Source organism: Colletotrichum scovillei (genome assembly GCF_011075155.1).
Source record: "Colletotrichum scovillei strain TJNH1 chromosome Unknown Contig00010, whole genome shotgun sequence".
In the NCBI taxonomy this organism is placed as follows: domain Eukaryota; kingdom Fungi; phylum Ascomycota; class Sordariomycetes; order Glomerellales; family Glomerellaceae; genus Colletotrichum; species Colletotrichum scovillei.
The window spans coordinates 3,821,452-3,846,643 of record NW_023336268.1 but is presented as its reverse complement, the minus strand read 5'-3'; the positions used below and the strand labels follow the sequence as shown (position 1 = coordinate 3,846,643).

At 52.6% G+C, this 25,192-nt stretch overlaps 4 protein-coding genes and 1 further gene across 4 annotated transcripts; 3 read left to right on the top strand and 2 right to left on the bottom strand.

Moving 5' to 3' along the window:
• Positions 1 to 105: 105 nt before the first annotated feature.
• HER10_EVM0004188 (uncharacterized protein) lies at positions 106 to 1,384 on the top strand (the record flags this gene model as incomplete). The annotated part of the gene is made up of 2 exons (XM_035473840.1): positions 106 to 892; positions 946 to 1,384. Exons 1-2 carry the CDS (start codon positions 231 to 233, stop codon positions 1,382 to 1,384), a joined length of 1,101 nt encoding a protein of 366 aa, XP_035327869.1. The 5' UTR covers positions 106 to 230.
• A 722-nt stretch (positions 1,385 to 2,106) lies between these two features.
• On the bottom strand, positions 2,107 to 4,600 carry HER10_EVM0003907 (uncharacterized protein; the record flags this gene model as incomplete). Its single annotated transcript, XM_035473568.1, has 2 exons — positions 2,107 to 3,109; positions 3,163 to 4,600. 2 exons carry the CDS (start codon positions 4,598 to 4,600, stop codon positions 2,118 to 2,120), a joined length of 2,430 nt encoding a protein of 809 aa, XP_035327837.1. The 3' UTR covers positions 2,107 to 2,117.
• Positions 4,601 to 4,644: 44 nt separating this feature from the next.
• Positions 4,645 to 7,457, top strand: HER10_EVM0010300 (uncharacterized protein; the record flags this gene model as incomplete). The annotated part of the gene is made up of 5 exons (XM_035479764.1): positions 4,645 to 5,053; positions 5,124 to 5,379; positions 5,430 to 5,565; positions 5,615 to 5,902; positions 5,955 to 7,457. Exons 1-5 carry the CDS (start codon positions 5,005 to 5,007, stop codon positions 7,455 to 7,457), a joined length of 2,232 nt encoding a protein of 743 aa, XP_035328419.1. The 5' UTR covers positions 4,645 to 5,004.
• An 833-nt stretch (positions 7,458 to 8,290) lies between these two features.
• HER10_EVM0001393 (FAD binding domain-containing protein) lies at positions 8,291 to 10,787 on the top strand (the record flags this gene model as incomplete). The annotated part of the gene is made up of 8 exons (XM_035471141.1): positions 8,291 to 8,442; positions 8,495 to 8,574; positions 8,629 to 9,142; positions 9,198 to 9,232; positions 9,285 to 9,498; positions 9,555 to 9,628; positions 9,695 to 9,975; positions 10,074 to 10,787. The coding sequence occupies 8 exons, from the start codon at positions 8,291 to 8,293 to the stop codon at positions 10,785 to 10,787; spliced, it is 2,064 nt and encodes a 687-aa protein (XP_035327599.1).
• Positions 10,788 to 12,070: 1,283 nt separating this feature from the next.
• HER10_EVM0003619 lies at positions 12,071 to 12,961 on the bottom strand.
• Positions 12,962 to 25,192: the final 12,231 nt, after the last annotated feature.

Genomic DNA, 25,192 nt, shown 5'->3' with positions numbered 1-25,192 from the left:
AGGCTGAATGAACACTATTGGTCTGTCTGTATTTTTGGCAATGCAGTCATGTGGCACGGTGAAGGATTAGAGGATTGGTGACGGTCCCCAAATACGCAGCCTGATCTGCGATTTTCCATCGATATATTGTTTGATAGGCGAATGTCCTGAGTGATCTCTTTCTCATCCTTTATTTCATCGCTTTGAAGTCACAAAGCCAAGTAATTGCCAGGGATAAGTTTTGTTTCACAATGGGCGAACGTGAAAGTCGGCTCGATGATAGAACTATCGCGGACTCCATATGGGGACCATGCGAATCAGATCAGGTTGCCTCTGACCGAGACCGACGACTGGCGAGGTTCTTCACCTATTGCGCAGAACAGCGACCACCACCCTGTTTCGACCAGCCAAGCATCGTGGGTCATACGAAAGACGTAGAAGGCGCCATACGACTACTCAAATCAAGCCCCTTGATACGTAAGGATCTGTTGTTGAACCAAGAGTCCGCTGAGATGAGCAGTGTTGCATCGGTCGAGTCCGCGCTTCGCATGATGCTTATGACGGAATGCGAATCCGAGGGTACTGTAGCCATGGGAAGCGGCAACATCTACCGTTGGGACAACAGTGAGACATTGGTGGATTACTTGGGACGGGTGTACACTCAGTCTACTCCAACAGACGTACCTAAAGATCCCATCGACCACACAAAGCTCAGATGCTACATCCTGACTAAGGACGCTGGTATAAAGATCCAGCAGACCGAGAAATTGTCGGATCACCTGTATCTCAATTGCGGCTCTAGGACCAAGATACTCTACGTCTTCTCTCACAAAGCATTCCTCGAATGTAGTCGAGAGACGCTGAAAGCAAGTCGCCCGGATCTCAGCCATACTACTGAGGAAGCATTATCACTGTAAGTTCTCAAACGAGCACAATTGAAGGTTGTCTGGCTAAAGCGTGTATCAGAGGTTGTCTGCCGCCAAAGCTCATAGAAGAGACACTTCGGACGTACGATCTTCTCTTTCCGCTGATTGGGAGCGCCAGATCTAGAAGAGGCCTACAAGACTGGATTAAGCGTGATCATTTGGACGCAAGTCTGTTGAAAGCCTCCACCGGCCTCTCCAAGAAGGGCACACCGCGAACTTTGCACGATCTCTACGAGGATTTCCCATACTGGGCCCCCCAATTGGCCCGTCTGCTGGAAGAAGTCGATGATCCGACCCCGACCACTCGGTGGGAGAGATACGCAGAGCGTAGGAAGTCCCACCGGCACACGTACAAGTGCGCCATCGCCGCGCTCGTGGTAGCTGCCGTTTCGGGGACGCTGGCGACATTGTTGGCGGCAGTTCAAGTATGGATATCGTACTGTGATTGGGACAAGAATGGCAACAAGACACTGTGTTAACTCGGTTTTGCCGCGGCTTCGAAGCGAGAGAGGCGTTCGATATTACTCGTGCTTAGAGCGTAAAGAAATTCAACATGCCATATATGATGGACTCAGGCAGGTCACGTTACGGCACACTGAAGAAGTGTTGATCATTCGTCATCATTGCGACTAGCTAGCTAGCAGGCCAAGAGCCAGACTCTCTATCATCCTCCGCGTCTGTGACCCGCATGAAACCCTCGCAAACGAGGGACATACATTAGGTATCGATCCATCCAACGCCTGAAACGAACAAAAACAAAGCCAATGATAGCCTAACCCCTTTCCAACACTTGGGCCTCGTCCATCCCTTACAGTCTGGCTTGCAAGAGCGGCTCTCTAGAGGTGCAGAGACCTCGTCATTGCAAGTCGAGCGAGAGTTAGACAAAGCCCGTGGCGAAGGGGGTATGAGCGATTAAGACCGTAGACTACGTCTTCAAAACTCAGTGTGTACTTTTCCATCCGGTACAATGCATGCAAGAAAGAAAAAGAAAGTGGGCCAAGTTGGTATCTGCGAGCTTCCACAAGTAGGCTCGCTCGCCAATATGGTCGGCAAAGCCAAATCGCACGGCTTTGCAACCGGTGTATATACTCTGACAGGTTTTATGGGCAACTTTGATATGCTGCGCGAGCATCGTTGATGTCGGCAGCTAGGCTACTTGAAGCCATGTCGAAAGGGTTGACGGAACGGCTTCTTTCCGAAACTGGCGGACTTCTAGGCGCCAGGCACCGGGACGGGCGTTTCCTTCTTGCTTGACTTGGGCTCGTCTGTCTTCTCCGACTTTCTCTTCTTGCGCTTCTCCTTCTTGGGCGTCTCCTCGGCTGCGGGAGATGACTTGGAGGGGATCTGCGGAATTGGGACCGCGGATTCGCGACGAACACTGGGTGGAAGAATAGGTGTCTCCTTGCGGGTAGAAGCAGGTTCATCGGCCTTGGACTTCTTGGAGCTCTTCGACTTCGGCTTCGGCGTCGAGGTCTCGGGGGCTGGGCTGGAGGCAGCGGGGAGACTGGAAAAGGAGAAACCGGGCTTGGGGACAGTCGGCGGCGGAATGGCCGTCACCTTCTTCACAGAGCCCTGAGCGGGAGTATCCTGGGATGAAGCGTCACGCTTGACCTTCTTGGCCTTCTCCTTGGATACCTGGGCCGGGGTGGATTCCTCGTCTGTGGGCAGCTTGCGCTTAGATGCCTTCTTGGACTGGCTGGGAGTAGCGAGAGTCGGCTTTGGGTTGGATCCCACACTCGAGATGGACTCGATGCTATCGCGTCGCTTCTTGCTCTGCTTCTCCTTGGTAGTGGGCAGAGGCTGCGAGTTGGGAACCTCGATAATGGTAGATTGAGAGTCCTCGACAGGATCCTTAGCGACCTTGGACTTCTTCTTATCCTTCTTCGAGCTCTTGGGGGTAGGCTCGTCGATATCCATGGCATCACCTGCCGGAGCTGCGGGAGTGGATGTGTGCTTGGACTTTTTGGTGCGAGTCGGCAGAGCAGGTGTTGAGGTCATCTCGACATCTTCGTCGGAGGATTCGTCGAAGCCGATCTTTCCCATCGGGGTGTTATCGGGGACGCCAATAGGGTGGAAGCGAGCTCTCAAACCCTGCGGCTGGGGACGGGGAAGGTTTGGCTGAACGGGTCGGGGAGCACTGGGCTCGCTACCTACCAACTGGGTCACGCGCTTGACATGCAGGACCTTGTCAACCTTCCTGGGGGCTAAGCTGTGGCGTTAGCAATTTGACCCAATGCGCTTGTTTCGTCCTCCTTACCTGTCTCGTAGCGATTGCCCTTCTTGTTGGGAATGAGAAGCTCTACTGCAGTGGCACCCACGTCGAAGCCGACAGTGTAGTCCTCCGAGTTGTGCTTGAAAATGGCGTCTCCCTTGTGCGCCTTGTCCAAGGGAATCTGAAGCTTCTCCACAATGTTGATGGGGATGGAAGCGGGCGCGGTGAAGTACCAGAGCTGCTTGCCTTCGAGCTTGGCCTTGGTGAAGAAGTCGGTCATATCCTTGCCATCTTCATCGCCTTGCGCCTGTCTCAGAACAAAATCCTTGCCAACGAATCCAGGAACGTTGAGGTCCTTGCTGTTACGTCTGGGGGCAACAGCAGCGGCAGTCTCCTTGTTGGGTTCTTCCTCCTCATCGGAACTGGAGTCGTCCTCTGCATCTGCCTCGTCCTCTGCGCTCTCCTCACCACTGCTGGAACTTGCCTCGCTCGAGCTGGTCGAGGCCGGCTTGGTTGCCTTCGCGCCATTGACCGCGGGCTTGGCTTTGGGCTTGGTCGTCTTTTCGGCCTCGCTCTCGGATTCACTCTCCGAATCGCTGGAAGAGGTCGTTGAAGTGCCATTGGCAACTGGCGTCTTCTTTGTGGCATTCTGCACTGGCTTCTTCGCAGTCGGCTCGCTTTCGCTCTCACTGTCACTCGAGGACGAGTCTGTGTCAACCGCCGCCTCTTCCGCTGAGGACTCTTCGGAAGAGCTCTCGGGCCTGACTGGTGCTTTCTTGGTGGCAGAGGGCTTCGCGTTGGAGGTCTTGTGTTCGACGTCGCTATCGGCAACCTCATCGGCCTTGTCGCGCTTGGCCTTCTTCAGAGGAGTGCTGGCAGATTTGCTCGACGCCATCTGACCGTTAATCTTGGCGAAGAAGTCGGGGTTAACGGGACCATCATCATCGTCGCTGCTGTCACTGTTGCTGGAGCTGTCGTCGGAATCGGACTCCTGAGCACGAGGGTCGAACTTTTCGGCCTTCTTTGCCTGTGTGCCTCGGGCGAATTTGCTCTTGGGCTTTGCGACTTCTTGGCCTTGCTTCTCGAGAATTGCGCTCAGCGAGTGAACGCCATCAAGCTTGCGTGACGACATCGTGCCTGGGGTGCTTCTGGAGGCGAGGCGAATCGCTGGCGTAGAAGGAATTGAGGGCGTCGAAGCGGCGGGAATGGCTGGGACAGGAATTTTTCGAGGGTCTCGCAAAGATTCAGAAATCTTTGCAGGGATCGCACGGGCCAGAGGTGGGGTCGCGGTGGTAGCGGGAACCGCGACGTGGTGAGAGCCAACCCGCGTGCCTGCCGCGCTTCCGGGGGACTTAAAGTGCGTCGGCGTCGGCGTGGGTGTCCGGATGCGCATGAAGGATTTTCCAGCGCGGTTTTTCGGTGTGAGAGCTTCACCTCCGAATCTCATATCGCGATCGCGGGGTCCGACGGATTCGCCTGCCATTTCGGATTGACGCCCACAGTGCTCGATTGAATGAGATGTTGCAAGTTTGACTGTGGTAGAAATTGAGCAAAATTCTGCGAGTGAGTTTGGCCAGTTGAGGTTGCGATGAGTTGAGATAAGAAGAGAAAAAGAAAAGCTGACCTGGCGTTGGCAAGGTCCAAGAAGGAGGTAATTTGCGAAAAGGCAGTCTCGACCTGGGGTGGCTGCCTGCTTCATTCAGACTGCGAGAGGAACGGTGACGTACCTAAGGTACCGTTTGAGCAAAGTCCGGAAGGATTGTGCCTTCCTGAGGTTACCTATCTTGGTGTAGCTGCTCGGCAGGCACAATCAACACTTTCCTGCCATTCCTTGACATCAATACTGCTGTAGAAGACTTTTCTCCATTGCTACCAAAGAAACTCAATATGGCGACGCCAAAGCGACGGAAGGTCGAGACATCTGAGGGCTCAAGGCGTTAGTTGTCACCCCTTGTGATGCTTTTCAAACAGCGTCTTCACTTAAGAAACGGCTAACAGCCGAATAGCAATGAGCGCATTTGCTTTGAGGCAACAGTTGCTTTCGGCGAGCCCGTCCTTGTCTCCAGCACCTCAAGCCGAACCTCAGCCGGCCCCTGATGCCCAAGCATCAACCCCTACGCCTGCACCCAAAGTTAGGTCTCCGGCGAAAGGACGATCCTCAAAAAGGGTCGCCTCTACCGAGGATGAAACAATTCAGCACACGCCACAAACGAAGCCGGGGCAGAGTGCATCCACGCCAATAGCAGGAGCGACAGAATCCAGGTAATGATCTCTCCGCCTCGCCCTTCGAACACCATCTGATGACTTCTCAGTAGCCCTACCGCAGATGCTGACGAGATTAACCCGTCAAAGATTGGACCTCAGCAGTTCTCGACGTTCAGGCCGAGTAAAAGCAACTCTCGCAGGGTGGCAGGAGGCATTCTAGAGCTAAGACTCCATGACAGCGAGGTAAACACTTCCGTGTATGCGATAATAGTTGTTTCATTGACACGTCAAGCGTTTCCTGGTGCTCGGAAGCTATGGTATCAAGGTCCTCGACGGTGAGATCACCATAGCAGGGGCGAGCATTCGACCTCCAGACGGCATCAAATGGGTTCATGCCCCTCACTGCCATGCGATTCCCGTGCTGCGCTGCTCGGAGGAGACCAGACTTGAACTGCATCCTCACCCACAGGGTGCAAGTTTGCGCAAGCTTGAACGGCTTTCGCCTCTCTTCCGAAGTTTGTGGCATGAGCCCGAGGGTAAAGCAAGCAAACGAGGCGCAAAGACCGATACCTACAAGATTGTGGGTTAAGATCCTGGACGGCTCGCATCCATCACATACTAATATCGGACAGATTTGTACCTCTGAAGACGCGCCGAAGCGAGCTTTAATCCAGGATCTGCGATCGCATCCAGCCTGGAACAAGAAATTGGCGGGGCTGACGAAGGCGAAACCAGACCAGCCTGTCCTCAGCGTGATGCTTTGCGGCCCCAAGTCGTCCGGCAAATCCACATTTGGCCGTATACTGGGGAACCGGCTGCTCACGGGTGCTGGTCAGCAGACTCGAACCCGGAAAACACCACCCTCAGTCGTTGTGATGGAGCTAGATCCCGGTCAGCCAGAGTATACTCCTGCAGGTACAATCGCCTTGGTTCAGGTCAGAGAACCCAACTTGAGTCCATCTTTTGCCCACATTGCGGCGAACGAGCAGAATGTGACGGTTATGAGATGTCACTCAATAGCTTCGGTATCACCTGCTTCCGACCCAGAGCTGTATCTGGAGTGCGCACTCGATCTGTTCCAACGATATCAAGACACATGTAAAGGGCTGCCGTTGATCATTAACACCCCCGGTTGGGTCCTGGGAACAGGGCTGGACCTACTAAGTGAGCTCGTATCGACGATTAAGCCAGCCGAGGTCATTTACATGTCCGAAGACGGCCCTAGGGAGACCGTCGAAGGCTTGCAAGCGGCGTGTAAGACGGTCTTTACGCTGCTTCCCTCGCAGCAGTCAGAATTCACGTCTAGAACCGCGGCACATCTACGTTCGATGCAGGCGTTGGCGTATTTCCACACGAAGAGAAACTCGTCGAATCAGCTGCTGTGGAACCCTACTCCGCTTTCATCATCGCCTCCTTTGATAGTCGGCTACAGGGGGAAGAACCGCGGCATCACTGGGATCATAAGTTATGAGTACCAACCGCCGGCAGACCTTCTCGCAGAGACCATCAACGGGTCTGTCTTGTGTCTAGTCGAAACCGAGGACGTCAAGGCATTCACTCGTCTAGCCAGAGAGAGCATTGACTCTTCCGCTGTGACACCAAGCGCTGACGTGATGGACGTTGATGGTGTCGCATTTGACTTGGAGGCAATTGTCGCCAGGACGCCTGAGGGAATCCCTTATATCCCAAACACCGATGCCCAAACTCTGGATCCACGATACGCGCAAACACTGGGCCAGGTGCTATTGCGAGGCATCGACACAAAGACTGGCGCTCTCCAGATCCTTACACCCATTCCCCTGGAACGCATCGAAGCAGCCAAAGCAGCGGGCCACCACTTGTTGCTAGTCCACGGCAAGCTCGACTCCCCCGGCTGGGCGTACACTGAAGACTTGTACTACCAGTCTTTCAACGGCAGTGACGTAGATAACTCCAAGTATGACACGGTGGAAGTCATGGACGAGGACACTGAGAGCGATAAGTCAGACGAAGAGCCCGAAAACCTCGAGCTTGCTGGCGATATTAGCGACACGCCGTGGATCGAGGTCCTCCAGGGCCACGAGAAGCGTCCCGTGGGGTCGAGGGTGTGGAGAGTCCGGCGCGATCTCGGGCGGGCCGGGCCGGGCGCTGAATGAAATAGCCAACACGGATATCATTTACCGGTACTCTAGAAAAAGGTCCGAGGGGTATCTAGCTTTGTGAAGCAGAAACTTTAGATAACTGTAGCCGGTGGGCTGAAAGAAACCTCATTGTGTAAGGCAGAGGCGTCTCATCATCCGTACCTACCAGTGGCGTATTAGATACCGCTTACACAGCGGAATCACGGGAATGCACCCCTCCACAGGGAAAGCTAGAATGCGGCGGCTTGCATCCACATTTCGAGGTACTCCCGTCTGTACATGTGTGGCATGCACACACCGTCCCGCGCATGCCATGTGTGTCTTGAGATGAAGTGCAGCCCGATGCAGTGTGGCAGTCCATACAGGGCGGCCGCATTACAAAGTACCTGAGTACTTTACACAGTGACACAGTACCTAAAATGAGTGAGTCCCTGCATTGGGGATTTACCCCACATCCCCCGATGACGTCCGTGAGTTACCTTGGGTTGAGGTCTCCAATTGTGCCCCTCCCTTCGGCCCCTCCCCCTCTTTGTCATGCTTTCTCATCGCTTATTTCCTCCAAAACTTTAGCTTCCCGGCGGCAGTTTACTGCGGATAGGTGGACGTCCAATGGTGCTACACGCAATCCAGATGATGCTCCGAAGAAGCTTTAATCCGTGGACTTGCCCCCGCGTAGGGTAAATCCGCCCGCGATCGTGGGGAAATTAAAGTCTGCCGTATTTCATATATGAATTAGTACTCTTAAACTACTTCTAGTCTAACTCATCTATCCCACATCTCGAACAACTTACTTCACCTGCTCCCCATCACTGTTGTTCTGAATCTCTAAACTCCTAGTGGTGCACAACATGACCGAACTTCCAGAAAGCAAGGTCGATGTCCTCATCATCGGAGCTGGCCCTGCTGGGCTTATGCTGGCTCTCTGGTTGTCCAGACTCGGTGTCAAGACCCGTATTGTTGATAAGAGGACCGCCAAGGTCTACTCTGGCCAAGCAGATGGGTAAGGGAATCACGCTCCTCTATGACATGACAAGTACTCACATATATCACAGTTTCCAAGTGAGATCCCTTGAGATCCTAGACAGCTTCGGCGTTGCAGAGCGCGTATGGAAAGAAGCAAACCGCATGCTCGGTACGCGCAACCTCACCTCACGACCTCGGTAGACTCCACTAACACCAAACTTAGAGGTCAGCTTCTGGAACCCCGACGAGAACGGCACAATCCAGCGCAGCGCAAAATCAGTAAACACGATCCCAGGCCTCTCCCGCTTCACCGAGTCCGTCCTCCACCAGGGGCGCATCGAGCAATTCTTCATCGACGGCATCCGCGCCTCGTGCCCGTCCAACGAGACACCCTTGAAGGTCGAGCGCATGGTCATCCCGACTTCGCTCGAGATCGACGAGGCCGCGGCCGAGGACCCGGATCCGGAGGCGCATCCTGTGACGGTGACGCTGCGGCACTTGACGGAGGAGGAGGCGACGCCGACGCAGATGCTGAGTAATCTTAGCGATGGCATTTTCCGGAGTAATTTGGCCGAGGACGATGTCGCGGGGATCTTGGATCGGTCCAAGGGAAGAGAGGCGAGGGATGAGGTTGTGAGGGCCAAGTATGTTGTTGGATGTGATGGGGCGCATTCGTGGACTAGGAAGGCGCTGGGGAAGGAGTTTGAGATGAAGGGGGAGAGTACTGATGCCATTTGGTGAGTGCGCGTAAGACAAGGTGTGGTGAGGTGTTGAGCTGACGGTGAATTCTAGGGGTGTGATGGATATTGTTCCCATTACCGACTTCCGTAAGCTGCTCTGATCCAACACTGCGAATGTAGTTATGCTAACTTGTGACAGCCGACATCAGATTCCGGACCATGATCCAGAACACGGCCGGCGCACTGATGATCATCCCTCGCGAGAACAGGATGGTTCGTCTCTACATCCAGCTGAAGGAGGTCTCAGCCGGAGGCGGCCGCGTCGACAGGTCGCAGATCACGCCAGAGATCATCTTCAAGTCTGCGCAGAGAATCTTTAGCCCATACAAGCTGGAGTACCACTACTGCGACTGGTGAGTTCGACAAATGTTCTTTTTGCAGCGGTGGATGGGCGCTGACGTGCTGTTAGGTGGACGGCCTACCAAATCGGTCAGCGAACAGGCGACCACTTTAGCAAACTCAATCGCGTCTTCCTCGCGGGAGGTAAGCAAAGCCCCCATATCTCTGCCCTCAATCGATTTTCTCCAGGAGCTAAACCATATGATCCAGACGCCGTGCACACGCACTCCCCGAAAGCGGGCCAGGGCATGAACATCTCGATGCAGGACAGCTACAACCTCGGCTGGAAGATCGGCCTCGCGTGCAAGAACATCCTGCCGCGCGACGTCCTCTCGACTTACGAGCTCGAGCGCAAGAAGATTGCAAAGGACCTCATCGCGTTTGATGGCAAGTTCTCCAAGCTCTTCACGGGTGCGCCGCCAAAGGATATCCAGAGCGAGACGGGCGTGTCGGACGACGTGTTCCAGAAGGCGTTCCATACGAGTCGGATGGTATGTATCAAAGCCACTTGAGTGTTCTTTGCCCGGTTCTCGGTGTTGAGACGAGAGTGAGTGCGAGCGACGATGGGAGCTGACGTAGAGTATCGCAGTTCACAACCGGCGTCGGCGTAAACTACCAACCAACAGTCCTCGTCGCCAAAGAAGCAGACGCAGACCCAGAAACCGAAGACGACATACCCAACACCCTCACAAAGAGCGCCGCGAAAAGCACCCAATCCCTCGCCACAAACTGCAAACTCGGCCAGCGCTTCCCCTCCTACAAGGTAATCCGCCAATCTGACGCCCGCCTCTGGGAACTGCACCACAAGCTCCCCTCCAACGGGCGCTTCCGCCTCGTAGTCTTTGGCGGCGACATCTCCCAGCCCGCCCAGCGCGACACCGTCAACGCCCTCGGCGCGTGGCTGTCGAGCTACCTGCCCAAGCTGCCGACCATCGCGTTAGGTCCCGCGTCGGATCCGCACAGCGGGCTGATCAAGTTCAAGACGGACGCGGATCCGAGTATCGTTGATGTTGTGCTCGTGCACTCTGCGCCGCGAGACGAGGTTGATTTACTGAGGGACGTGCATGAGGCGTATCACCCGTTTGATAGTAAGCTTGGGTGGGATTATGACAAGGTATTTAGCGATGGTAAGACGTTTTATGAAGAGCCTGAGAGAGCGTATGAGAAGTATGGGATTGATTCGGGCAAGGGCGCTGTTGTTGGGCTGCGACCGGATGGGTATGTTGGGCTTGTTACTCCAGTTGGTCATGATGGTGTGGATCAGATTCAGAAGTGGTTTGATGGCATCTTCCAAAGATCATAAAATGGTTGGAACCGTTTGTAGCTACATCAAGGTTGGTGGGTGGGACCTAGAGACTGTGAGAAGGGTATCTAGTTCAAAAAGATTCTTGAACGACGTGTCTGGTAATCATGAAGACGCTTGTAATGAGAATTTGAAGGCCTGAGGAATACTTAAGTCGAACATCTCCATCGAATTTCGGACATGTTGGCTTTCGAGGGCCACGATGGATGTCGAAGGATTGAACGAAGATACCTTTCGGTAGGCAGGCCATGGTGTAATGCATTCAATAGGGTTGTCATGTTCAGGCTCACCAGTCCGGAGATGTACTATATGTCATCGTGTAAGGCCTCAATGATAACGGATGCACGAAATATAGAATTTGCACTATTTATTGGTTAGATTACGCAAACAACTTGGAAGTCTGAGGCAGCACGGAAAGGAATATATTGGAGTACGCGACGGGAAACCTGGAATGAAAGGAAAAGGTCCGGAAAAAGTCTTGACCGGTCTAAGGTAAGGTATCGAGGGCTCAGAGCCGCGCGATTATCATTGGCTGATGCCGCCCCAGCCCCTCAGATTAGGTATCAGGAGAGGAAGTGTCATTTTCCTGAAGACACCTACTTCTCTCCTCCAACATTTTACTCCTTCGCCATCATGCTAATAGCGCATCTCCATCTCTTTCCCTCATCTTTTGATCTATCCCTTTCATCCATGGCATCCACAGGTCGAGGGGAGAAGTTCTTTTGAGCTTCATCGAAGCCGACGGACCCTGACCATGAGAGTGTGACATATCACTCACCCCCTGACGCCGAGTATTTCAAACACGATGCCACGAATCCACACAATCAAAGAAATCACAACCCAAAGTCGAAATAAATCGCAGTTCCATCATTACTTCCTCCAAGCCGCACTTGATCCCTCGCACTCATCTCATCCTCAATATGAGATAGCCACATACTCTTCTCGAAAAAGTTTGAAAAAAGGAAAATCCATCGATACCGCTCGCAACGCTTTCGTTTCTTCGTTCTCATCGACTCATCATGACAAGCCTTCTTCCAAAAGACTCGGTTTGTTATGGTGTTTTTGCCTCATGCGTATGACATGAGATGAGGGGATCCCTCAGGCCGACCTCGGGGAAAGAGGATCCTTGCTAACTCCGATGAGAGCACGGACCATTTGACTAACCCAATTCAGTCGACCCAAGAACCTCGCCAAAAGTGGCATTTTTGTCGGACAAAACGGGTCCAATATCTCGGTATGGTATTGCGGCCGACACTGACTTGATCTGTAGGGCGACCGCGATACTATTCCGAGAACTGCGACCCAGCACCTCGAAGGTCATTCGTCTGGCCATTATTGGGCTGAGCCTCTCCACCGGCGGCCCCTTCGCCCTGAGGAATGAGCTTGTCGACCAACATGACTGCGTCAACGTCACGCTCGATTCGGCTTTCTTGTCGTTCACGGCTCCCAGCAAGATCGCTGATCACCAACGCAAGATCGATGTCTTCTTCAAAATCCCGGAGGCGATCCGCAGCTTCAGCTCTAGAATTTCCGTCTTGGGCGAGCTGTCCCCCCGAAGTGCCTCTGAGCAACCTCAATGTCAGCCAAGCCGAACCCCGACGTAAACGATCGAATGAATAAGATACGAGGTAGGGAATCTGGTGGTGGATGATACGGAACTTCTCGCCGGCACAAGACTCAAGCCATGGCACGCCTGACGTAGAGTTGGCCTGGGAGCGCTGGCTCCAGACCCGCATGTAATCCTGCGAACCCGCGAGATGAAGAGCAGCTTTGCCCAGGGCGCGAATCTGGCAGACGATGGTGGTAAAGCTCCAGGAAACTGTGAATCCCGTGCTTCCACATCCAAGCCGGCATAGCGTACTTGATCATGACGGCTGTAGAGCTCCAGGAATGAGTGAATGCCATGCCTCCACAAGCGCGGCGGCGTGGCATACTTGCTCACGAGGATGGTCAAGCTCCAGGAATGAGCGAATGCCGGCCTCCACATACAAGCCGGCATGGCATACTCGCCCTCGAGGCGCTGTAGGGCTGGACTTGGGGAGGGATGCTGAGATACCAAGAAGAAGTCATGGTGCTCATGGAGCAGCGTGCGGTGCAGCGCTACGGAGGAGTGCAACAACGAGATCTGTTACTTACGACTTGGCTGAGCCCTGCTTGGGCGCGACAGAGGCCATGCTGGATCTTGTTCGCCTCGGCGTTGTGGTGCGGGTTGCAAGGTAAGTCAAGGTGCGCTTGCAAGTGAATGTGTGTTTCGTTGCGATGGGTAGAATGATGTTGGGTCCATTCAAGTTTCCACGAAGCGGTAGACTGGCTGGGCGTAGAAAGGTCGTGATGTTTGCCGGGTAAGGTTGCTTGTGGTGTCGGGGAGTTGTAGGGAAGAGACAACCCTGGGTAGTGACTCGAGATTAGATCTTGCTTTAAAACTCAATGTCACTGAAGCTTGACTTGCGAACGCTAAACGTCTTGAAAGAGTGAAGAGCTCGAGGAAGGCTAAAAAAGTGCGAGGTAGGCAGGAGGTAATAAGGGAAAAGAGCAGCGGCGGCTTTTGTGACGGTGGAGGAGGAGGACGAGGAGGAAGCAACGGTGGTGGTTGTGGTGGGTGAGGGGTGAGTGGGCGAGCAAGCGGCGGAAAGCGAGTCTTGCCAAGACCCAGCAATTCTCTGGCTTCCTGGCTTCACAGCGGCACCACTACCCCCAAGCCCAGCTCAGAGTCCCTCAAAGTGGACGTACCTACGTTACCTCCTGTCGGTAGCTTCTCAGGAACGCTCTTTCAGTGTGTCCGCCGTCCCCCCAAAGATTCGCGGGCTCGCAACTTGCCGACTCACACACAGGGTTACTCCATTAATATAACGCAGGTCTCAAACCCAAAGGAGATGTCCTGAAGGGATGCTGTTTGTGTTTGTCCAAGACCCCAACTGCCTTACGTAGTCCCCATAGGGAGATGAGACTTCCGCGACCCAAGACTCGAAAGTGACATGCAGATTGTCGAGGCACAAATCCACCCCTCCACAGCGTACGTACCCACGGTATGTTTGTTTCGCTTCCTCTCTGCCGCTCCGTTGAAGAATATGTCATCGGCAACTTCTGGAGGTAGTTCTCAACTCGCGCTCATGGGGGTCAAGGTGCTGATAACGATCGGAGACGAGAGGCATTCCATGCCGGCCGAAGAGAAAAAGCAGCTTCTTCAATAGATCCTCTACTCGTACCCATTATCCCGCTTCATAAGGTAGGTAATGTTTGTTCACTGCTTGACTCTCTGCCCGAATCCATCAGCGCTAGCAGCGGGCAGACAGCAGCACTCTCCTCCACTCAATCGAGAAAAGGTGGACCACCGCAGGCCTGTGTAAATGGGCTTCTAACAGGCATCTGCGTCGTACCTAAGTACCTTGGTGCCGCGTAAAGCTCCCTCCTCCATGGCTCCTTTTTTTTTTCCCCCTCCTTCCCGTCCCTCCTCACCTTCCAGTTGGCGTCTTGGTGGTTGGCTGACAGTACGTACCTTGCCGAGAGATGAATCACGGTATCTACCCACCTACGTTACCTTAACCTTACCTTTACTTCAATTTGAAGGCCGACACGCAAAGCGAAAGGGCTCCTGAAGGTGTGTGGCTAGAGACTTCCGAACAAGGTCCGGTGACAGGCAATGCTGGTAAATTTCCGCGCAGGGGGATGGAACAGAAGAGAACGGGAAGCGTGGAAATACGTAGTCTTGTTTCTCTCATCCTTGGTGCGAGAGCACCTTGAACTTGTAAAAGTGGGGTGTCGCAAAAATCGCAAAGCTGGGGGGAGCGCAGAGAAAAGGGCGAGGGAGGCACAATGACAGAAAGAGGAGAGCTCGGGTGGGAGTGCGCGGTCGAGCGATAGCACTGACATCCGGCTAGGTACCTTAGGTATGGTACCTGGCACCTGCCAGAGCAAAACGTCGGTCGAAGGAACGAGACGAGGGCGTGGGGATGCAATACCTATGTAGGGAGGGGCGAGGCAAAATAAAGGTTGGAGGAACGAGACAGGGCGTGCTACACCTTGGGCAGGGGTGTGGTCGGGGCCTTGCCATTGCTGACTCAGGTGGTCAAGCTCTCGTCATCTGCACTTATTGGCTCTTGCGAAGCTCCCGTGCTTGGAGACGTCCATTCAAAGCCCATGAGGTAAGTTCGCGGTCTGGTATCGGCGCGAGGGTCTACCTAGGTACGAGCCGATAAGGGGGGCACGGAGGGTCGCGATTGAGAACTCCACTGACGAGAGAGAAACATGTAACTAGGTACTTCAAGGAAGAACGAAACAGGCTCGGGTCTCTTCATCTTTCCTTTTTCAAAAGGGCTCCGAGATCTGCCCGGTACCCTCTTCGTGCTGCCACCCGTAATCGTCGTGACTGATGCTGGTAGGTAGGGTCGCGGATGGACCAAGAGACGTCAAAGCCCAGGGCTACCCCAGACACAGACCAGACCCAGCTAGGGGACAGGCCACCGGGACCGTACTATGTATTGCCTGGGTCGCGGAAGCAAAAAAATTTGGATCTAAGATTGGAACGGCGGTGGCCATGGACAGGCGGCGAAAGCTCCCACGTCGCGGGAAGGGATCCAACTGCCCGGCATGACGGCCGTGGGGCCACAAGCTTGAGGTGCAGGCGGTACGTACCTAGTACATACGGTAGGGGATGGTGCAGGGGGCAGCCGGAGACTGGGCAGAAGTTCAGAACAAGTGGATGCGCGGTGACATGGGTTTGCTCTGGAGCCGCGAAAGTCAGTAGCCCCGCCGCCCTTAAAGGGTGCTTGAGCACAGGAAGTTGGAGCTCTTGGGTTCAACGCAAGATAGCCATACATGTATGTGCCTGCCCGAGCAGCCGGGGTACATAAGGTAGAAGCACAGAATAGACATGCGGTTCCATCTAAGGGCCTGATCCTGGAACGGTGCGGCATCTTGGGACGGTGCTCTGACCACGGCCATCTCGGACGATGCTCTGACGACGACCACCCCGGGCGGTCCTCTGACGATGACCATCTCATCTCGTTCGGCGAAATTCTGATGGAGCGATGTACCTCGAACGAGGCGGGCGGTTTCTGCCTACGTACCTTACGAACCACAGATACCTGTGAATACCTGGTCCGTCATGAACCCTGCACTTGAGATCGCGGAGACATGATGTATCCATAATTCCTCACTCTGATGTTCCAATGTTCCACCAGGAAAGGCCTTGCCGCGGGCACTCACGAAGAACAGAAGAGGCGAAAGTCTTCCCCAAAAGCTTAGTCCCGCGAATGGCATAGGATGTTCTCCATTTCCATCAATGGGTGCTTTGTCAAGGTACTTGACCTCGGATACCGTACACCGAATGCCTCCACCACCAAACTCCACCACCCAGCGCGCGGCACATGTCATCCAACCCATCCAAGCGTATGGTGTACCGTCGGCCGGCGTCTCCTCAACTCTTTGCGCTGGAAAGGAGCATTTGATGCCTGGTTCATACCGCGTGTTTCATTGCCAAATCAATTTCAAGCCACCTCAATTGGTCACCAGACCTACGAAGTGATGCCCGCTCGTCGATTGACATGGACGGCAATCGGTCGGCTCTTCAAGGCTACAGGCACGGGGCGAATGGCCGCCCTTCCTCACAATTCAGCTGTCCAGTAACCATCATGTAAGGCTCTGGATGATACATTCAGCTCTCTCAAAAAATGTTTTGGAGATATCTCGGGGATGGAGGCAAGGACTTACCCGCTATTTACGAAGGACTTCGGCTACCTATGTGAACTCTCTCCAGCTCCGGCAACTCTGCCTGTTTCCTTCAGCAACGTTCGCTGGACGCATCATTCGACGTGGTCCGGACCTGCTCGGTTTCTGCTTGTCCCGCGATTACCCAAATTGCCAGACTGCCATCATGCGAACAATTTTGTGATGTGGCAGGTGCCCGCCCGCCCGTCAGTCCTCCTCCGTCATTTTCTCACCTTAAGGTAGCCGACGACCATTTTGCGTCAGCCACAATTCTACCCGTCAACGAGATGCGCAGCATTTTCCTACAAACTCAGCCCCAATCTGCGTCTTCTCGGTGCCGACGTCTGTGAGGCGCAGCTACTGCGCAGCGACGAAGCAATTCAGGCACCGCTCACGAGTCCATCATCCAGTCAGCCATGCCAGCCTTTGCCAGAACGAGCAAACAAAATTTTCACCATCGTTTCCGTCTGACACCTTCTCAATCACAAACCGTCTGGCCCTTCCCATCTCAGCCACCTGGAAATTCTGTAATCTGCCACGACCCCGCCGCGACAGAGATCCTGATCAATCTCAGCCCGAGCGATTGAAGAGTTTTTTCTTTTCAGCAATCACATTGGATGCCGCAATCTCACCTGTCGCAGTGTCGCATGCACGCAAAAGTAGAAATTCGGGGTGCAGAACGGGCGCGCGCCCGCGCGCGCTTGACACCTGCCATTGGTCTTGACGTCCAAGTGTACGTGGCTGTCTCTGAATCCTCAGGGCCATCCATCCACTGGTCAATTCGGGATGAGAAAATTTTTCATGACTACACTTTCACCCCCAGCGAAACAACGCACCTAAGCTTCTCCATGCGTTCATGTTCCTCGCCCGCCTGCGTGTCATGATCCGCCGCATCTGTCGCGAACCATCTCCAGTTCGCCAGATTCGTTAGCGGCTGCCTCTCACGTGCCCAACGTCTGCCTAATTGCCTTGTGCACCGACCAGCGGTTGAGTCGGAAAACGGGGCAAGTGCTGGCCTTACCGGACTTACGCGGCGTTTTGAGAGTGAGCCTCAGGAATCGATCTGAATCACTCTGCGACTGCACCTCGAAGTTGATTTCGACAACTTATTCGATCATGGACATGCGAAGTCAAAATAAAGTCGATTTATTCAGATGAAAGAACGGGTCCGGTCCGTTCTTTAGACTCTTGTCTGTGCACAAGGTTTGGCGGGTATCATGCCAAATTGGGACGAAACGGGCCTTCCAGACGTGGATCATCCCAAGGATAATCCCACAAAGACCATGAATGAATGAAAGAAACTGGAAAGCTGGGCACTGTCGACAACAATCAATTGTGATGCCGATGGATGAGAAGGGTATCCCCATCACTCGTCTATCTAAACTATCTAATAGCTTATGTAAGTATATTTAAAAGTGATAAGGTATATGGTGTGAACAATATACTGGGCTCCCCACCCCAACTTAACCCCGCCAAAGCAAGAATAAGTTGTGCGCCGGTGAAACTGGCGCACGCTGAGGCAGGTGCCATCCAACTATAGTTGGTCCAAACGCCCCGAATCCAATTGTTACCTTTCCCATGTCCAGAATTGCTCCAATTATGCATTCGTTTCAATATGCAGAGCTTGAGAGAGAGAAAATGCATGTGCAGAACCTCGCGAAAAACCACAGCCGGTCCGTTGTCCGGGCAGCTTGGTTTGCCCCTGCCGCCTCTCAGTACTTGTCTCTGCATTCCTAAAGTTAGTCGCGACGCATTGACCCATCAGATTTGCAGCTTCCTTTTTTTCCTTCAGCGTCATCCAAGCGCAAATCATTGGCGTCGAGAGAAAACTTATGTAATCCCTTTGTGATCTCATTAACGTTTTTCTTCACCCCAATTGTTTCATTCGTCCCAGAGACCCGGCCGAGTCTCCTCCACCGGTTTTCGGAGCGGACTCGTGTCCGCTCCCGCGCACCACCATCTCGGTACTTCCCGACGGGAGGCTATTCTCATTCGAGGCAAGCCCCCACGCCAGGATCCAGATCAGAGTCAATCCACCACCACTGGCCGATCCGAGGCACCGTTGCATGTTGCAGCCACACGCCGGGAACGTGTGGTACCACATGGTGCCAAACCAGTGGCTGCCGTTGAACCCTTAATTTGGGAATTGTGAACCAGCGCCGCGCAGGTTGGCTGGCACGTTGTTGAGAGGTTGTCCGACAGCGCCTCCGGAGCGGGCTGAGACTCCGTAACTGAGGTCGAGCCGGGTGATAGCAGCAGTCGTAGAGGATACTTGTGAAGTTGGTCGCGTTGAAGTAAAGCCTAGGCCGACTGACAAAGCATGATCGTTTCTGAACATCGTGTACCGCACATCACGTTGGGAGCGAGTTTCCTCTGCATTCGCTCGCCTGGGCCGTTGAGCACCAGTACTGTCCCAAAGTCAGTATTGTATACCCGATAGGTCATCGCCATAGATTCAGAACAGCCGCGAAATGGAAACATAGAGAAAGAAGATAAAGACGCAAAGAAAAAGAGTGTACGTGAGGGGGTAGAACTCACGTCGAAGTGGAAAGCTGTACATCTATCGACAACGCCATGACTGGAGATTGGTGTAGATGTGTAGATGAGAGACAATTGCTGAAGAGTAGATAAATCTCGAAAGTTGATTTGAGAGATGGTTTCAGCCTTGAGAAGAGAGAAGAGATGAAGAGCGCGGTATAATGGCAAGCAAGTAAGACAAAGGTAGGAGAATAAGAGAGCCTTTAAATCTAAAAGTATTGACTCGCGACAATGTATGAGAAGTCAGAGTGCGATGGAAACTCACACTTCGAGGAAGCCTAACTGCCCTGACCTCCTTCTCGGTCCGCCTTGCGCCAGTTGAACAGTTCGAGGTGACATATCGCAGGGGTAGGGGGGTCACAGGCCGATCTCAGCAACTCCGGGTTCTTGTTACGAACGCACCTGTAGTGTTTCCTCAGCGGCGTCCGGGGGAGACGGAATCGTCATGTCGTGCCTACATGAGCATATGTATGCAGGCAAGCGGCGGTAAGGTTCAGATGTGTGGCGTGGGTAAACAAGACTGCATCCGCGCGAGAAGAAAAGAGGAGACCGACAGACGTCAGGCGCCAGGAACTGCTCCCGCTGCCGAAGATGCCCGGCTTCAAACTGCGCCGGGCGAACTTCTCGCGCTTCCGCGCTTTAGAGGGTGGTTACACAATATACAGAGCTCCTCATATAGGCTGAAGAAGGCGAAATATGCGAAACACGCCGTATGCTGGTTCTTGGATGGCTTAGATTCAAGATGGGGTGGATCTCGCGAATGCGTTGGTCTTTGGGGGCTAAATCACAAGTGATAGGTCTCTCGATTCGTTGATTTTGGCAGCTTTGGCAAGACTTTTGTCACCAGCGTATGCACAACGACGGCCGTTTCGCTGGCCGGTCCACACTTCCTGTTGCCTTGGCAAAATCTTGAACGCCTTCTCGGAAGTTATACATCTTTGCTTTGAAGAAGCAAGCATTGAGTTTTGTAGGAAACAATTGATAAGTGTATACTAATTTGAAGGTTAAATATTTCCACAACGACTATCGATAACATGCTCTTTACGGTATTCGAGAAATACTCACAATTGCGCGGCTAAACTGCACTTTTTCGGGTTGATCATGTTGGTTGTGACTTTGTACACCTCATTCCAGCCAAGTCTCTAAACGCCGACTGAGGTAACATCATAGCAGTAGGAACCAGATGCCTCGCAGAAGGTGGGCAATGTCAGTGGTATGAAACGTGAGCATATGCCGCCATCCTCGTACTGCCCATGAACATGCCCTACGAGGAATAGAAACTAAGTAACCCTGTTGTATGCCACAGTAATTGGTGAAGGAAACGGCCGGGCGAAGGCCCTACTACGTGCTGTGCCGCACGCGACAAGTTGCGGGCCCACCCCTATTGCGACACAGTGGGCTGCACAGCCAGCTGTAGAAGCAAGAGAACAAAGAAACTGAACAAAGTATGCATGCAGCCGGGTCTTTTTAGCATCGCGAACTGGCGATTCTGCCAGCAGAAGGGGTCATAAGAGCATCGCATGAATCAGCTCGGGCACCAAGAGACAGGGGAGCCAGAGAGCGGTGAATCGGCCATTCGAACGGGATGATGTGGCCTTCGGCCCTCTGGTAGACTTGATAGACTTCGGAACACGAGTCCAGACCCGGGTGCACCAGGATCATGGGAAGAAGATACCCCTGTTTTCACTGTTCAGTCCATGGCATATCACATTTACTCAAGGCTGAATTAATGAGGACTCTACGCGCCGAGGCATTCCCCGCGTATTCTCGGCCGTACGCAATTGCGAATTTCTTTACTCCAGCACTTTGAGCAAACTTGACCTCGAAGCCTACCACGAAATTGATGCACGATGATACGGGCGTACTTTTAAGCAGCCCAGGGCTGCATGACACTGAGGCGAGCCCCTGCCTTTGGCTCGTTAAGTGGCAGCAACATAGAACAACGCCACGATCTAGACAAGCCACACCACTCATTCTACGATCGAGTGGATTTCAGACCACTCTGAGAATCGGCCTACTTGGGGGAGATCGGCTCAGTGATTTACCTCTCAATCGGTGCATCAAAGTGCGATCGCGATTGGAATGGGATTTTGAAATGGGATTCTCTAGAACACCGTAGCCCGAAGCCACACTGAAATACGAGTAATACACCTCTTGCCAAAGATCCATGGAGGGATTTCGAGACTTGAGGAGACGTGAAAGTGTTCCCTTTTAGTATCTGAGTGAGTGAGGATGCTCTTGCCCAGCTCCTATTGACGGAAGGCTCCCGAGTCTGGCTTGCCAGTCTTGTCCTGGCGCTGCCTTTGTTAGAGTAAGAGGAAACGTCCCTTCAAAGATTGAGAGGCTAAGACAGGTGCAAGCTAGGAGACGGGGAGACGGGGAACCATCGATCAAAAGCTTGGGGTGTGAGTGCTTCCCGAGGGCGTGGGGGGTGGCGCGAACGGTACCGTTGACAGCGCAGGAGCCGGGAACTTTGAAGCTTCCCGCCGGTGGTGACATACTGCGTACCTACACCTGCATGCCGGTCCACAGCTCCACTCGATCCGGTAATTGTCAGTGAGATGTGAGTTCCGACAATTTCTCCACCCCTCCATCTGTTCCAGTTGTGTCAGCGAAAATGAACAGCGTTGCCGGTCACTCAGGTGCATCATGCAATAACTTTCCTTGCTCCTGTTGAATGGGTCAATCGCCGTTACAATTGGCGGGGACTACCGGAACCGACTAGGTAGCCAAAGAAGCAATTATTCGGTAAGACACCATGCTCCTCAATGCTACCTCTGCTCCCCTTGCTCGCTGTTTCTGCCTGCTAGCCCTCGCCCTGCCTGTTCCGCAGCCTGCTTTTGCAGAACGTTGTATTTGGGCTGACTACGAGATCGTATGCGACCTCGATCGAAAAAGAAACGAAGTCTTAAGCCCGGTATTTTTGGTCGCCTCACAACCCACCTTAGTTTTCTCATTTCGCAAATACGACATGTGAGGAATGTGGAAATTGACAACTGATCCCTCCTGAGCTTACCCATACTCTAGTCGCGTGAAACAACGTGTTTCATCTGGTGATATTTCAGCTACGAGATAAAGTTCTACTTGGATTTAAGCTGTCTGTTTGCTCAGATTTCGTCGCATCTCCGCGCACATCAGATGACCTTTCGAGATTCCACACGCTCTCATGCAAGAGACTTGGGAATCCGTCTTCCTTGTGTCTGCCCCTATATCCTGCGTCAGAAATGGCCATCTCCATAGTTACATGTCCACCAGTGAATTTCTAGGAAACAGACAACGGACCTTCTATACCACCCCTGTGGGCTACGATGTTCCATGTAGACACGTGAGGATTGTAGATCTCTAGGTATCACTCTAATTGAGTTTCTACCTTCTCTGCTCCAAGTATTGATAAGTCTGCAATCACAGGGATTCGATGCAAGTAAGATGGCGGGTGGTGACGGAGATCGAATCTATATGCGCTCAGACGCGAGATCGATGGATTGGGTCACCACAAGCAGATAGTTAACGAGCATTCATACCATTCATCTTTCGACAACTTGGCACTGAGGAGCCGCAAAGTCAAGTCTAGAAATCCTAATAATGAGCTTTAGCCTTTCTAATTTTCCACCCCGGCGTCGATTGAAAACATGTCCCAAACCTCATCACCGATACCCAGTACATGATGTCTTAGATTGGAGTGACTGGCTACTCAGAATATGTGAGTGTGGTTCACCGGTAGAAAGCTTCATATGAGCGTATAACTTCCATGGCAAAGTCACCTCTTTCTCGTAGTGATAAATTCTGGATATCGAATTGAGGCAACCCGTGTGTCAAGCGTTTTGAAGCAAGCCGACTAGTTACCAGGCCTCTGGAGACTCTTGATTGATCAACGCGCCCAATGCCCTGAAGGCTTCTGAGTCGAGAATCTGGGATGATTTAGTGTCAAGATATACAACCAATGACTGTAGAATGTAGATCTAGATAACTTTTCCCATGGTCTTTGTTTGGAGATGTGTAGCAGACTGTGAGCAACGTCGTGATGCGGCTTATGTGGAACAGTGACATACCATTGACCAAACCCTAGCTTTTGGAAGAGCCGATACATGATGGTAGAATCTTATTCAAGCTAGATTAACCAACCTTGTTGATTTCTCAAACAATATGTTTGTCGTGTATCTCGCAAACTAAGGTCAGGTTGTGAGTCGCCGTAGTGATATATCCAGGAACCCATATACGGGAAACCCGGAAAATTGTAGGATTTTGAGTCATTTCTGAAGTGTCTAATAGAGCATAGGGTAGTGCAGCATGCATCACTTCCTGAGCACCCTGTTTTGCGTGGAAGAAGGTGAAAGAGAGTTGCTGGGAGGCGGTACAGGATTCAACCCACCAAGCGCTCGTCGGAGGCACCAGAAATGGAAACATAGGTACATGGCCTAGACCGACGTGCGGTGGAAATCGGAATGGGTGCAGACTAGTGGAGATCGTACATACTGAACTTGTCTAGTCGGTATCTTTATTGAGATAAGTCAGGACTAACTGTACGATCACCGGATTTCTTTGTGAGGAAACTCCCGGAAACAGACCTGGGCTCGTACGTCGCAAGTAAGTAACTCTCACCCGTCGTGGACCTGTGCCAACGTCAACTCATAGTCTAAAAGGATAACCTCATGAAGGTCGATAGCTAACAAGGCGCCAACGTAGCCACTATTTCGGAAAACCTTAAACAAGGAAAAGGTCAAATGCAGAGCCGAGTAGAGCCTTCGAATCAATCTATTTCTTGAAAACGAGGCTCTCTAGACTCCCCTATCTGCTCGAATACGAGATGATCTTGCTCCGAAAACGGGGTCTACCGCTTTGACTCCCTGTGGTAGTCAAACAGTGGCTGGGACTAGGGACAAAGCCGAACATCCTATTCGCCATAGACACCCTGATTCTTATTGTATTGGATCGTAATTCTATAAGCAGACAAAAGTAGCTATACTCTTGGAGTTCAAGCTGCCCAAATCACTTTGGAAGATACTCCAAATGATTCTATCTGATTGTATCGAGATTTTTTTGGTCGAGAGCTGATGGTTGTTTAAGACCATATAAGGTAATCGGGCCACCATAGCCTGTTATCTCTGTACGCCAGCGATAGTCTTTGCCAATGCAGCATGTAGCTAGGCCAAGCCATCAGTCACCGATACTGCTAGGACATCCAATACCGAACTTACGCAGCCGGGCAACTGCAAAGAATGCGTTGAGAGTTGATATAAGTATCTTCAACCAAAGAGTTACTGAATAGTTCATAGTGAAAGGGACTATGGACTTGGCAAACATATGTAATTGAGACAAACGTTTTCACTTCCCATTACTTGTATTATCCATTCTCTAGGAATGGCTCGAAGTCAGGTGCCGACACATCTTCTTGATATTTCTCATGTCGTTTCTGGTCGTGAATATAGCGATAGTGGGCTGCCATTGCAACATCATAGAGATGAAACACAAATACTTTGAGAATTTATGGTACGAGGGAACACAATTTCTGCACCTGATACCCGTATAGTCTGAGGCGCATCGAGATTTGCTGTGTAGTTAACGTTCTTCCTTCAACGGGCAAACTTTAGCCCCGGGAGTCTGACCTTAGAGTGAATGGCATAGCTCGGCCGTGGCTCACTTGGCTGATACATGCATGTCTCGTTGTCTTCCACACAGGACCCAATACTCGGAACCGCGAAATTTCAGCGAAGAGCTGGATGAGCATGGCATGGTGACTTACAAGATCAAGTCAACAGGGCGATTCGGCGAATAGCAATTTTCCGCGAGCTAATAACCGAAGCCCAGTGGAGATTCCAAAGCCTCGTCATCAATGAGCTTGCATTTACCGCCTTGTCCTACTGTCTTGACCATGGCCCATTCTCCTCGGGGCAATCCCGATCCCGTCGAATTCAGTGTCGTTTTTTCTTAGAAAACCGTTCAGAATCGCCCACACTTCTAACAAAGTCGAGGACCGGTTGCTATCTCCAACCCGTGATGTCTCTCACTCTCTGGGTGGCTGGCAAGATGGTTTGCATCATACTTTGGTAAGGCATCTGCTATGCTGCCTAATCGTACTCCTCAAAGGCCGAGGATACCGCACTGTCGCTCTGATGCCGAAAGTCACTCTCGGTGATAGAGGGAGCCTCGAACTTGATGGCTGC